Here is a 14362-nt window from a genome sequence, read left to right as displayed (position 1 = left end):
ACCAATTTATTTGAGCATTTCGTGAGCTACAGCTCACTTCATCGGATGCATACCGTGGAAACTGCAGCAGACATTATATACGTTATATATTATAGAACATCTTGGTGTTATAATATATAACATGATATATTCAGTGAAGCCTGCAGCTCGTGGGGGCCGTGGGCCAGACCTGGGTCGGGGTCTGCAGCAGGCTCGCGGGTCTGGCTCAGACGGGCAAGGTTCTGGAGTCCCAGGCTAGCAGGGAAGGGGGTTAGAAGGCGTCTCCGCACATGGGTGAGCAGGTCCCCAGGGGTTTCCTGTGATCCGACCTGTCCCCCCCCCCAGGACAGTTGTTCCCGCCCCCTGCCCCGCCCACGTGGCGCTGCGGCGACGTGTCCTGCCGCTTCACTGTCACGGACGGCACCGCAGGGCTGAGCAGGGTTAGGGCCACCACTAGGGGGAGCCAGAGCCCGTGCTTCGCCTTCCCGCCAGGGGCCTGCCGCGCTCCGCTGTCTCTCAATCAATCCTGCTGGGAAGGCGGGACCCTAGGGGAACCAAGGGCTAGCGCAGGGCAGCGCCAAGAACCAGTCAACGTGTAGATAGCTCCGCCGTCGAGGAGGGCGGAAGGTCCTATTGGCTGCGATGCCCCTCCAGGAGGCGGGAGGAAGGGCTCTGTCCCGCTGCTGGCCAATGGCGGAGAGCGGTGGGGTTCGGGTGTGCCCGCTGAGGCGAGCGGCGCTGTGTGAGGCAGGTAGCGCGGGTTGCTGCCCGGCTCGGCTTCTCGCCGCCCCCGCCGCCGCCCCCCGGGAGGGCCTGATCCCGCAGCGGCCGCCGGAGCTGGGAGGCCGCCTGCGCCGCGGGCCGGGGCCCCGACTTCCCCAGGCCCGGTCCCCTTCCGCCGCCCCGTCCCGGGCCCGGGCCCCTTCCGCCGGCCGCCCAGCTCTCGGGGCAGCCGCGCTGGGCTGAGCTGAGGCCCGGAGTCAGGCTTATGCGACGTCCCTGCCCCCGCTCGCCTCGCGCTGCCCCCCGCTGCCGGCCGCGGGGGCTGGCGGACCTGCTCGGGCCTTGTGTTGCGGCCGGCCCCGGCTCGGCCCCCCGGCTCGCCCGACTGGCCCGCTGAGCCTGCCGTAGGGGCCTGGGGCTGCTGGGCAGCGCGGGGGGGGGGTCCTGCCCGGGGGGCCGAACTCCCCAGCGCCTCGCCATGGCCGGCGCCATCGCCTCTCGGATGAGCTTCAGCTCCCTGAAGAGGAAACAGCCCAAAACCTTCACCGTGCGGATTGTGACCATGGACGCCGAGATGGAGTTCAGCTGCGAGGTACCCGCCCGCCGCGAGCCGGGGGCAGCGGGGTTTGCGCCGCGCCTCTCGCTCCCGGTCCCCGCCTGCCGCGAGCGGGATCCCTGGGCTGGCGCCGGGAGCCCGCTGCTGGGGTGGAGCGTGGCAGCGGCTGGGCAGCGCACGGCACCCCCGTGCCACGCCATGGTTTGGGGCAGGCCCTGGAGATGAACGCCGTGACAATTTGACTGCAGGGGGCATGGAGGGAGGCAAAACGTAGCTACCCAAGGTGGAGTTTGATCAGGATGCCGGGCTAGCACACCCCTGTGAAAAGCTGTATGTGAACTTTATTGAACAGAAAGGGGCTTGATATCACCTAAACCATAGTACTTCCAGCACCACAAACGGCCAGTTGCATCCTGTTGGGGCTCAGGCTTATTGGTAAATCACAGAAGAGTGCTCCCCACTGAATCCACTTTCTGGTGCCCCCCCCCCCCGATTTTCCTGTCTACCAGTGGTGGGGAGCTGCTAGCTAAATACAGATCCTCCAGAGTTTCTCTGGAGAGATGAACGTCTTTGTAGCCAAAGATGGAACATGCAGGGTTTCAATTTGAATGTCCTTGGATCTACTCACGGCTACCTGCATCTGTTTTGTTTAGGAAGCCCTGTTCCTAAATGGTGCTGTTTTTCATTTGCCTGCATTGTACAGGCACTGGAAGACTACAGGGAGGCCCTCTAGGAATCCATTGTTAATCTAGCATCGAAGTGTAATGTCTTACGCAAAAGATGTGTTGGGATAGAAACTGTATGCATATAAGTATCAGAGGGGTAGCCTTGTTAGTCTGGATCTGTAAAAGCACTTGTGTCTCAGTGCAGGAGGTTCCTTGGTGCTGTGCTGTGATATAACAGAGGGGATGCAGTCATGTCTCAGTGCCCGCGGTTCTGGGTGCTGTGATATAGCTGAGGGGATGCAGTCGTGTCTTGTGGGAGGTTCCAGGGTCCTGCACTATAATATAGAAGAGGGGAAGTCATGTCTTCGCACAGAAGGTTCCTCGATGCAATTCTCTTGTGAGTCCCAACCGCTACTGGAATATGGTACAACACATCCTTGAGCAAAGGAATTGGGGGTGGGGTCAAAAATAATTCCTCTGATTATATTGCAGAACAACAGTCGGCTCTGGGTCGCCCCCTATTATGCTGTTAAATTAGGTACTTTACTCTCCTCTAGCCCCTAAAGAAGAATAGCTTGCAGGTACTCTGTGTAGAATAGGTAAGCAGAAAGCGGTGAACAAATAACTCTTTAATTTACATGAGGTTTTTGGATGACTTGAAATATCTTTTGGGGACTCTAAAGGATAAACTTTGAATGAGTGCTCTAGTATCCATATGCATTTGGCCTTTCATCCCCTTCATTATCACCCCAGCAACATCACTACTTTAGCCTGCTCCAGAAGTGTTTTCTTTGATATGAAAATGCAAATGATTATCTGCTTTGATCTTACTAGCTAGCAGACAGCAAATTCCAGAGATCACATTTTGCAAAGCCCATAGCAGACCTAGTGATTTGCCATTGTAAGTTGGCACTACAGCTGTGTGGTGCTAGCAGTCTGCATGATGCAGTTCCAAACAGAAGCAGGATGAAGTATCCAAGGGGGTGCGGGGAGGGCAGTAATAGAGACCAACCATAGGCTGTGAGATTTCTTGAGTGTCTTCACAACATGATGGGGCCCTGATCCTGAGTCAGGCCTGTGGGCATTAGTGCAGTATAAATAACCTGTTCCTAGGCAAAACATGTCACTAAACTGGAGTCCTAAGAATGTACAGTATCCAGGCACTTGCTATCTGGAGAATGATGCAAACAATGTGAGCGAGGATTTGGAGGGGTCCATCAGATTATTCCAGAGGCATTGCTCTGATGAGAAGTCTCCACCCCTCAACTACTGGAAGGGGTGGCTGCTGAGATTCCTGGCAGGTGGTTGTCTCCAGACTTGGTCTGGGCCTCCATCTGTTTTATTAGTTGACCGCTAGAAGGTGTATAATTACACTTGAAGTTTCCTCATCATACTCACGTCAGGTTGTTGCTGTGTACTGGGGCCACTCTGCTGCTCGCTCTCCCTAGGTACTCCTAGCACACTGTCTCTAGTTTGAGTGCTTTTCTTATTCTTCGAGGCAATTATAATTAAGGCTATGATTTAGTCATGGAATCTGTGACTTCCAGCAACCTCCATGACTTCAGCCTGCGATGGTTGGGAGCTGCAGGGTCCCCCGCTGCCCCCAGAGCTCCAAGCTGCCACAGGCAGGAGGGTACCCCACAACTCCTGGCTGCCATGGGGTACCCCTGAACCCCCGAGCTCCCAGTTGGTGGCGGGGGAACCCCTGAGCTCCCTGCTGCCACGGGAGGTGGGGAACCCTGAGCTCCTAGCTGCCATGGGCCCTCAGAGCTGCAGACGGCAGAGGTATCCCACAGACCCCAGTTGCTGCAGGCAGCTGCTAGCCCCTGTGCAGCTGCCTGCTTCAGGTGGTATGGGGACCCACAGATCCCTATTTTTTCATGGATCGTTTTAGTAAAAGTCGTGGACAGGTCATGGCTTCTGTGAATTTTTCCTTTTTGTCCATGACTTTTACTAAAAATATCTGTGACAAAATCTTAGCCTTAATTATAATATACTGCCTTGGGGGACGCTATCTGCGATCCTCCTCAGTCTGAGCCATTGAGAGAGGAAAGACACTGCTTAAAAACTCTTGGGGTTTTTTTTTTTTAAACCCCATCTCCTGTTTAACTCAAATATTGATAAACAGTAAGAAAGAAAAAAAACTGTTAAAAATTCAACTCTTCTCCTCCTTCAGTTAAGGTCTGAGAAAGCTTTGTGTGTTCTCTGGTCCTCCACGAAGACCTTCAGAAAAGGGAAGAGAAGACTTGAGATTACTTATTTCTAAGAAATAGTAGCTCCCCTAGTTAAAAAAGGCCACTTTTCAGGCCTTTATGTCCACCCTGAACAGAGAGGGTATAAACCCATTTTTTCCCCCTATTTGTGAGTCACCTTTAAGAATAAGGGAAGTTAATATCCAACACCCGTGCCTTGGCCTAATTTAACTACAAACAATTGAATGGTTTCTCTCCATATGTTCTTAAATAAATATATCATGTTTCAGCTAAGATCAAGCATGGAAAACTTGAGCCCAAAACGAGAGTTTTTCAGTAAGGGGGGACAAAAAGAGGTGGGTTTTTTGTGGTTTTTTTTTTTTGTTTCAGAACAGTCTTTTAATAGGCTTCATAAAGCCAGAGAATTGAATGCAGGAATTCCTTCACCACTTCAAATACAATACCAATGGAATGGGTTACCTAGGGAGGTGGTGGAATCTCCATCCTTAGAGGTTTTTAAGGCTTGGCTTGACAAAGCCTTGGCTGGGATGATTTAGTTGGTGTTGGCCCTGCTTTGAGCAGGGGATTGGACTAGATGACCTCCTGAGGTCTTTTCCAACCCTAATATTTTATGATTCACATTTCTTGCAGTAAAAAAAGGACAATATAAACAAACATTTTCAAGAACCTATGGTGGAAAGTTTTAGCAAGTCTTAGTTCTGAGGGTTGTTACATTATACAGTGAAAATACCTTTTTTTCTGAAGATTGAATTTACGAGTCACTTGTGTCTCTTTAGATATACCAAAGGCTGCCACGCATTTCGCCCCTCCCTTGCTATACACTAAAGGAACAGAACTTTGTAACTCGTTTATTGTGCACTTGCTACTGAGCAACCAGTGAATTGGCTTTTGTAGAGCTTGAGTTATGCTGGCTGGTGTAGTTTAAATCTAACACATCTAACAGCTCCTAGAATGACTGATCAAATGCTGCCTGTGACAATGATAAACAAAGCCTTCAAATCTTGTATGGCTTATTGGGCCTCTCTATTAGCTGAAAATTGTTCAAGAAGATGTGTAGGCTAAAGGGATTTTATTACGGCTTTCTCTTCCTTTTCCATCTGTTGTTTCTTCAGTATTTCCATTTTCTAGCTCATAATAGTTCATAAACACTGTTTTTTCTTTGTGGTTGATATTTAACCCTCATGAGCCTATCTCATTATATTGCTGTGTTTTCTAATGATCCGGTGGACTTCTAAATTGGGCATGGGATAATAGGAAGCTGACGTTACCCTCCATTTAAAAAACCGCAACCTTTTTACAAGTAGCTTAAAAAAAGAGTCATGGGTCTGCTGTAACTCCGTTGACTCCAACGCAATTATGCCAGGGTGAGTTTGGCCTTGTATGTTTTTGACATTTTACAAATGATAAAAACATACATTTAATGGCCCTGGAGAATGAAATCCACAATCCCCAGAAGAGGTAGAGCTAATAGACCATAGCAATGCAAACTTTCCTCAACTGTATTTCTCAAACTGGCTTTGGAGGACACCTCTTTCCCCTCTGGGACAAAGAGGGAGTTGTCTTCTTGTCTCCCTGTAAAAATGTCAGTTAATAACATATGTAGTGGCTTTCTATAGTGTGAAAACTTGTCACTTCCTATAGGCTGTGGATGATGATAACAATGTGGGTTGGATTTGAACTGGCAGGTCTTGCGTCTTCAAATGACTCCTCAGGGACGCTTCTGCTAAAGAAGCCCTATTTTTATCATTGCAGATAAACTTCCACAGCCTCTCCTGAAACCACACAGAGAAACTGACAAGAATTGTCAGTGCTGTTATAAAAGCAGGACCTGCGGGAACTCGGCTGCAATCCTTTGTTGCTGTTGTTGGGGAGCCCTATCTTTGTGGGGAAGGAACAAGTGAAGGGAGGTGACTTGTGGCCTGGTGGCACAAGAGCTTGCGTTCCACCATCATCCCTTGTCTTCCAGGCTAGAAGCAATGTTGGAGGGATTATGTTTAGCTGCAGGGGATTTGATAACTACCCACCAGCCAAAAAGCAATCTGCTGCAATTTGAGTCTTTGATGTGGATCCTGGAATGAACCCTGAAAAGATTGTTGGGACATGGGGTGAAAGAATGATATGCAGCTACTAACTGCCACATGGTTGTCCTGGAAACCCATCCACATGCAGAGCTGTAATGAAGAGTCTGTCTTCGGGTTGGAAGGATGGTCACACCCCAAAGCAGCAAGACTTTGTGGTGAGGGAATGAAACTGCCAGTGCAGTGGCTTCCTAGAGATTTGTTCTCATGGGAGAAATGTAGGGTGCAGATTTATTCTTACTCTTCCCATTCACTTGTCATCTGTGCACAAAGCAACTTTTCCTTTGTACTGGCTGGTATGGGAGGAGCTAATGGCCAGTTAGGCCAGGCAGGGGGAGAGCTGCTGCAGTATTCCTGCAGGAGTAATCCAGGACTCCTCTCCTTGATGAGCCATGGCAGCTCTATTGGGTGGAGAAGGCAGGGAATTACTACTTTTCGGCCTTCTGTCCCTCCTGCATTTGCTTGCCCCTCCCCATGTCTTTCTGACACTGCTGTTCACTCCCAAGGCTTCTGGCAAACCATTGGGGACCCTGTTGCTATTGAGGCTGTGAAATATTGAGAAGGATTAGTTAGTTAGTAATTGCCTAGATCAGTGGTTCCCAAACTAGGGGCACCGCTTGTTCAGAGAAAGCCCCTGGCGGGCCAGGCCGGTTTGTTTACCTGCCGCATCCACAGGTTTGGCTGATCACTGCTCCCGGTGGCCACGGTTTACCTCTCCAGGCCAATGGGGGCTGCGGGAAGCGGCGGCCAGCATGTCCCTCGGCCTGCGCCGCTTCTTGCAGCTCCCATTGGCCACGAGCGGCGAACAACGGCCACTAGGATCTGCGATCGGCTGAACCTGCGGATGCGGCAGGTAAACAAACCGGCCTGGCCCGCCAGGGGCTTTCTCTGAATAAGTGGCGCCCCTACTTTGGGAACCACTGGCCTAGATTGTGAGCTCTTCTGGGCAGGGAATGCCTTTTAGTTCTGTTTTTACTTCCTCCCTGCTTCAAACCCCTTGGTATCCCTACAACCTCTTGCCCAGTCTCCTGATATCCACCTGCCTGGCACCATCTGCTCCCTTGCCTCCCTCCCTCTCTGCCCTTCACTGCATGCAGCTTCTCTCACTCCAGCCTCATCTGTCTTTCTGCTGCCCCTGCCTCCACCACGAGTGTAAATGAATTGGCTGTGTGTGTTGGCAGCTGTATGGTGATGTAGAGGTGAAGAGTTTGGGGAGATCTGATAGTTATGATGCTGACTGGTAGACCATGTGTTTGAGGTTGCGCTGTATGTTCTGTAGCTCTAACTGGTGGCTTACATGCTTTGTATTGTTTCAGAGTAACAGCCGTGTTAGTCTGTATTCGCAAAAAGAAAAGGAGGACTTGTGGCACCTTAGAGACTAACCAATTTATTTGAGCGTGAGCTACAGCTCACTTCATCGGATGCATACCGTGGAAACTGCAGCAGACTTTATATACACACAGAGAATATGAAACAATACCTCCTCCCACCCCACTGTCCTGCTGGTAATAGCTTATCTAAAGTGATCATCAGGTGGGCCATTTCCAGCACAAATCCAGGTTTTCTCACCCTCCACCCCCCCACACAAATTCACTCTCCTGCTGGTGATAGCCCATCCAAAGTGACAACTCTCTACACAATGTGCATGATGATCAAGTTGGGCCATTTCCTGCACAAATCCAGGTTCTCTCACCCCCCTCCCAAAAACCACACGCACAAACTCACTATCCTGCTGGTAATAGCTCATCCAAAGTGACCACTCTCCCTACAATGTGCATGATAATCAAGGTGGGCCATTTCCAGCACAAATCTAGGTTTTCTCCCCCCCCCACCCCCATACACACACAAAGGTGGAGGGGTGAGAAAACCTGGATTTGTGCTGGAAATGGCCCAACTTGATGATCACTTTAGATAAGCTATTACCAGCAGGACAGTGGGGTGGGAGGAGGTATTGTTTCATATTCTCTGTGTGTATATAAAGTCTGCTGCAGTTTCCACGGTATGCATCCGATGAAGTGAGCTGTAGCTCACAAAAGCTCATGCTCAAATAAATTGGTTAGTATCTAAGGTGCCACAAGTACTCCTTTTCTTTATGCTTTGTATTGTTTCTGGGAAATGAACTTCAACAAACTTAACTCTTATTTTAAAAGGTCTTTTTTTGTGGGATAATATATTTCTTTGCTTTTCTCTAGCGCATTTAATCCAAAAATCTCAAAGCCTTTAACAAATGTAAATGAATTAAGTGCCTCTGACCCCTGTGGGTGTGACATTCCCCAAGGTACAATCTGTACTGTTGACCATTGGTGTCCCCTTAAGTCTCTAGCCTGGGGTGCCTTTTACACTGCTTTGTTGTCAGAACAGCCACTCCTGACTTACTTCCACAGCCTTCAGTGCGCAAATTCACTCCCAGTGAAATACATGAGCATGCTGAGGAATCACTCATGAATTACATACAGGGCGGCACCTGCAAATTCTTACTCCCAACCTTGTCAACCAGAAATGTGTGTCTTGTGCTGCTCAGTACCTTTCTGAACAGTACAAGCTCATAGAATTTGAGCCCATCACTTCATCAAAGGAAAATGATATATGCACCAATAATATATGCAAATGGCGTTTCCCACATACTCTAATCCAAACATACTGGATAAAATAAAACAATAAGATAAGTTTATTAACTACAGAGAGATGGATTTTAAGAGATTACAAGTGATGATGCATAAAAGTCAGGATTGGTTACAAAAGAAATAAGAGTAATATGCAAGCTAATATTTAACAAGCTAAATGAACTTAAAAGCAAAGGTTTGTCTTGCTATACACTGTAGTAAATTTTACAGGCTGGATCTCCTTCCAGCCTGGGACCACTTCTCCTTACTTCAGTTTTTTCAGAGTAGTTAATAATATGAGCAGAGAGAAGGGAGGAGGAGATGTGAAGTCAAGTGTTTTCCTCTCCCTTTATAACTTAATTTCTTGTGCTAGAAACATCCTTGCTGAGCCATGGTGATGCAGGTCATGCAGGACATGAAGTTTGAATGGTCCCTATTGCTGAAGAATGGCTGCTTAAGCCGTGACAGCTCTGGGATGCTAGCGTGTCTTTGTCTCTGAACACTTGTTTGAGCCTGCTTTTCTTAAACTTGGAGCATGTTACAGCAATGATACGAAGTAGAATCTTATAACTCCACATACAATGTTGATGCATGTATTTTACCAGAGCAATAATGTTCAGCAGATTGACTTTTCAAATGATACCTCACAGGGCATACTTTTTATAATTTTTTGTACAAGGCTCTCTCATGGGCTCCTCCTCATTTTATACTAAACCTCATAGAGCACTAGTTTTGGTTTCTTTAAATAAATTCTGTTTTAAATCTGCCCCATAGCAATTCCCAGATGTATATTTTCGGAGATTAAACCTCCTCTAAATGAAACCCAAATCTGTAATAATTCCTAGAAATGGAAGCTTAATGTCTTTTACACTATAAAACTTAATAAATACAGTTGGGGTTTTATTTTAAAGCTTTTAATTTGTTTAGGGAGATATTAAAGGCACAAACCCACCCTCTCTCCCTGCTTTCTACTTTCATTGTGGCCATTGAAGTGTGAAGTTTAATTAATCAGCAGCATATTAAGGATGGAGACCTAGGGCTGGTTTACACTAGAAAATCCGATCAACCCAGTGTTAGAGAGCTTATTCCTTCACTCTCCCACTTCCCTGGTCCTTCTCGCATGAACAGAGAGCAACAATACCCGAAGTCCGAAGGTGCAAACAATTCGATGTTTATTGGGGTGAACTTCCAGCAAGCTTAAATACAAGTTCCTTTTTCCTTATTTTCGAATCCCAACTTACTTCCTGTTTGCCCCTAATTTATATAGTAATAATCTTAGCTATACTTTAACCAATCATTCTACTGAAATTTAACTAACCAATCCTAACATATTGTAACATGATTAGCTAACCAATTATATCCCACCACCTTAATTAGATTACACCCAGCAAAATTAATTATACAGTAGACAGAAACAATCACAGAACCAGACAGAGATTATACAGACAAACAATAGCAAAGTGGGAACTATAATGACAAAACAATACAGAAGTGAGGATTTCACATCCCAGCTATTGATACGTGAGTTCTTGCCAGACAGGATGCTATCAAACTAAGTTTCCTTTTACATTTTCTAGGCACTTCCCTTTCTCTGGAGGTGATAGGAATACAATCCTGTCCTGATAGTGCCTGACCGCCCAATAGCACCTTATTTCAATGTGACTAGTTTGGAATGTGAGGATGTGACTGTTCGCTTCCTAGCTTATGGCTGCCTCTGCTGCTTAGCCAAAGGCCTTAGCCTAAGAACAGGGCCTCAAACTGTCACAGTAAGAGAAGGCCCTTACACCAGCAGACAGTGATTTTGATTCATTCTTTTATACCTCTAACTAGCCAAGTAAGAATTTAGGGGTATTCTTATTAAAGTACAGGCCTTTACAGACAGGCCTGTATATCCATATCCTAACACCCAGCTATGTCGCTCAGGGTGTGAAAAATCTGCACCCTGAGTTTGTAGTTAAGCCAGCTTAAACCCCCTTGTAGAGAGCACTAGGTTGATGGAAGCGTTCTTCTGTCGACCTAGCTATTGCCTCTCGGGGAGGTGGATTTACTACAGTGATGGGAGAACCCCTCCTGTTGCTGTAGTAAGTGTCTACACTGAAGTGCTACCGCAGTGCAGCTGCAGTGGTTTAAATGTGGACATACCCTACTTGCATATCTTGTAATATCACTGCATTATGGAAAAGCTGGGTTTGCCCCACCTCCCTGAGAACTAGACCACAGATGTTTTATAATACAGCCAGCAGGCTTTGTAGGGGTAACCTGCTTGGAGATCAACATAGTCCTTCTTTCAGCAAGATTGTCTTATTTAAATGTTCCAGTACAGTTAGCACTTTGTCGTGATTAAGGTTAAGATTTTGTCACCGTTATTTTTAGTAAAAGTTACGGACAGGTTGCAGGTCTGTGACTTTTACTAAAAATAATGGGGAAGGGGCTGACGGGGAGAGGGCTGAAGCCTGAGCCTCGCGGAGTGGGGTAGAGAGTTCAAGCTCTGCTGTGGGAGAAGGGAGTCTCCCTTCTGCAGCAGCTGACGGCTCCGGCACCGGTGCTGCAACCCCAATGGCTCAGAGCTCTGGGGTTCCCCTGCTGTCCGCAGTAGCTGAGCACTCCGGCTCCCCCCACCGTCCATGGTGGCTCAGAGCTCCAGGGTCCTCACTGGCTGATACCTCCAGCCCCGCCGCCATGGGGCTGAAGTGGGAAATGTCACAGAGGTCTCTGAAAGTCACGGAATCCATCACATCCATGACATCTTATCCTTAAAGTCATGATGTAAGATGTTAAAGTAATCTAGCAAAGGTAATGCGGTTCTGTCAGTAGGTGAGACTCCCAGATGAGATACTGTAATATCCCTGATTTCTGCTGCTGTATCTGAACTCCTGTCCCTGCGTGCCATTGTGAGATGATCAAATTCATTTAGGAAGGAAATTGCATCTTTCCATGCTTTTTGGGGGGTGTTCTTTCTCCCCATGAATTAAGGACAGGTTGGTCTCCTGACCCCCTCTGATTTTGTTGCTGGCCTGGGACCCAATTTGTTCTGCTCTTCACTTGTGTGTCTCCTTCCCTGTCCCACTCTCTCCTTTTCTCTGCAGAGTTATCTATTTGTGTCACTACTTCCACATCTGTCCTTCCAGTAGGGTGGGCTCTCCATTCAACCATTTCTGTAAGGCCTGGGATCTTGGACCCAAAACTCTTCTTCGCTTCTTATTCTGTGGAGATTTAGCTGCTGCCTCAGCTGGTTCCCTGACCTTAATAGAATTATCGAATCATAGAATATCAGGGTTGGAAGGGACCTCAGGAGGTCATCTAGTCCAACTCCCTGCTCAAAGCAGGACCAATCCCCAACTAAATCATCCCAGTCAGGGCTTTGACAGCAGGAACTTTATGGGTCTTGTATTAAAAGTGAACTGAAAAGCTTTGCAACCAATACAGAGAAATAATTTAAGCTCCCAAACCAACAAGATGCAAGTTTAGACTAAACATATTTGTCAGTCTAAACTTGCATCTTGTTGCTGGTCTGGGGCTTAAACTAATTCTTTATTGCTTGGAAAGCTGTTCAGTTGACTTTTAAGTAGACAGGGCCCAATGCTGGCACTGTATGGTATAGTATTTGTCATAAGATTCCTTAGCAGGATGTTAAGAGCTACTTAGCTGAGCCATGACACCTATGTTTCAACCCAGGAGTAAACCAGGATTCTCTTTCTGGCAATTTGTAGGGCCAAATTGACTTCATGGGTGTTGCACAGGAAGGGATGAGGGTGTAAATCAGGGCAGAATTTGGTTCTTAGTGCTAAAAAGTGATGGCAGATGAGTAAATGGGAGATGAGTGAAATTCCCCTTCCTTTGCACAATACTCAAACAAAGTTGTGTACATCCCTCCCCACGTGTAGATAAACACCAAATGACAGCAATTTGACAATGGTGTACCAGTACTGTAGTGACAACGAACTCTCTAATGCAGCTGACCTTCAACAAATGGCTGGCAAGTTAACAGCTCGGGGAAAAACGTGTGGTTGTCAGCAGCAGTAAATGTTCTCTTTAAAAAGTAGGAGAGGAAAAAACCAAACCCTTCCCTGACTGCAAAGTGAATTTCAGTGAAGTAGCTGAAATGCCACCTGCCAAATCAGGGTGTGATTGCCCGGTGCTCTTAGGGTATTCGGAGACTGTCTGGGAGGTGGGTGCGATTCGGAAACTGCTGATTTTTTTTTTTTTTTTTTAATACAGGAAATGCAGAGGAGATGCTCCTGTTTTCATTTGAACTTTCTGGTGATACAATGAGGAGATGTGCACACAAAAAAAGAACATAATGCCAATTGAATTCTAGCAGGTTGTGTGATTTGGGAATTAGTTTATCAGATTTCAGAGTAACAGCTGTGTTAGTCTGTATTCGCAAAAAGAAAAGGAGTACTTGTGGCACCTTAGAGACTAACCAATTTATTTGAGCATAAGCTTTCGTGAGCTACAGCACAAAAGCTTATGCTCAAATAAATTGGTTAGTTTATCAGAGACATCTGCCTTGCCTGTGGTATAATTCAGCTCTGCTTCTCCCTTCTTAGAATACTTACAAGTCATTCACATGAGACATTCTGTGGTTAATGTGCCTTCCTTTGTACTGTCCCCTATGAACGGACGGCCCTCTCTGATCCTGTGTGCCCCGTAACCGTCTTCTCCTCCCAATTTTTTCCTCCAAATCCTACCTTTTCTCCCACAGTCCTCGAATTCCCTATAAACCATGACAGTTTCTCTGGATCTGACAGACTGTCTTTATTTTTAAGATAGACATTCTTTTTTGAGTTAGAAATTCATCTATCTGGTTTTGTGTGTGTATTTTTAATTCTATATAATGCTCTTGTTTTGCTTGCAGTGGCATCCTACAGGCAGCAGCTGCAGCCTAGGAGATTCAGGGGAGGTCTACGCTACAGCTGGGATCGATGCTCTGAGATCGATCCACTGGCAGTCGATTTAGCAGGTCTAGTGAAGACCCGCCAAATCGACAGCAGATCGCTCTCCTGTCGACCCCTGTACTCTACCCCCGACGAGAGAGTTTCTCCCGTTGACCCCCTGCTGTGTAGACCCCGCAGTAACTTGGCCTAAGGTATGTAGCTGGAGTTGCGTAGTGTAGGTTGACTTACCACGGTAGTGTAGACATAGCCTCGGTCTGAGCAATGTGGACAAGGAAACGATTTTACTGATGGCTTATCTTGCTTCCAGAAAGCACTGCACCACAACTAACAAACAGCATTTCTCCAACAGCTGTCTATCCTATTATTATTTGTATTATTGTAGTGCCTAGGATTTCCAGGTGTGGGCCAGGCCCCCATTGTGCTAGGCGCTGTACAGAGACAGAGCAAAAAGACTGTCCCTGCCCCAAAGAGCTTACAATCAAAGGATAAGACAAGGCATACCAGATGTCTTAGTAATCTAAGTTCTGTTACACAGTGTGTAACAATGTCTGATTGTTTCTTTGTGCTCCCCAGTCTGTCTGTCTGTATCTGTATTAATATTACAATATGTGTAAATGCCCAATCCGCTTTTAAAAATGCACAATATG

At 47.1% G+C, this 14362-nt stretch overlaps 1 protein-coding gene across 10 annotated transcripts in view; it reads left to right on the top strand.

Moving 5' to 3' along the window:
- The first annotated feature begins 723 nt into the window (after positions 1-723).
- The window catches only part of NF2 (NF2, moesin-ezrin-radixin like (MERLIN) tumor suppressor), a 104631-nt gene continuing 90992 nt past the window's right edge, over positions 724-14362 (top strand). For 4 of the 10 annotated variants that reach the window (XM_075120159.1, XM_048821276.2, XM_048821277.2 and 1 more), the window contains exon 1: positions 728-1294. In XM_075120159.1, the coding sequence (XP_074976260.1) occupies positions 1181-1294 (114 nt within the window). In that variant the 5' untranslated portion in view covers positions 728-1180. Of the gene's footprint in view, positions 1295-13775; positions 13907-14362 lie in introns of those variants that run through there. The other 6 variants (XM_048821279.2, XM_048821282.2, XM_048821278.2 and 3 more) reach the window with 4 other exon arrangements.

Source organism: Caretta caretta, chromosome 15 (genome assembly GCF_965140235.1).
Source record: "Caretta caretta isolate rCarCar2 chromosome 15, rCarCar1.hap1, whole genome shotgun sequence".
In the NCBI taxonomy this organism is placed as follows: Eukaryota; Metazoa; Chordata; order Testudines; family Cheloniidae; genus Caretta; species Caretta caretta.
This window is presented reverse-complemented; position numbering and strand designations above follow the sequence as displayed.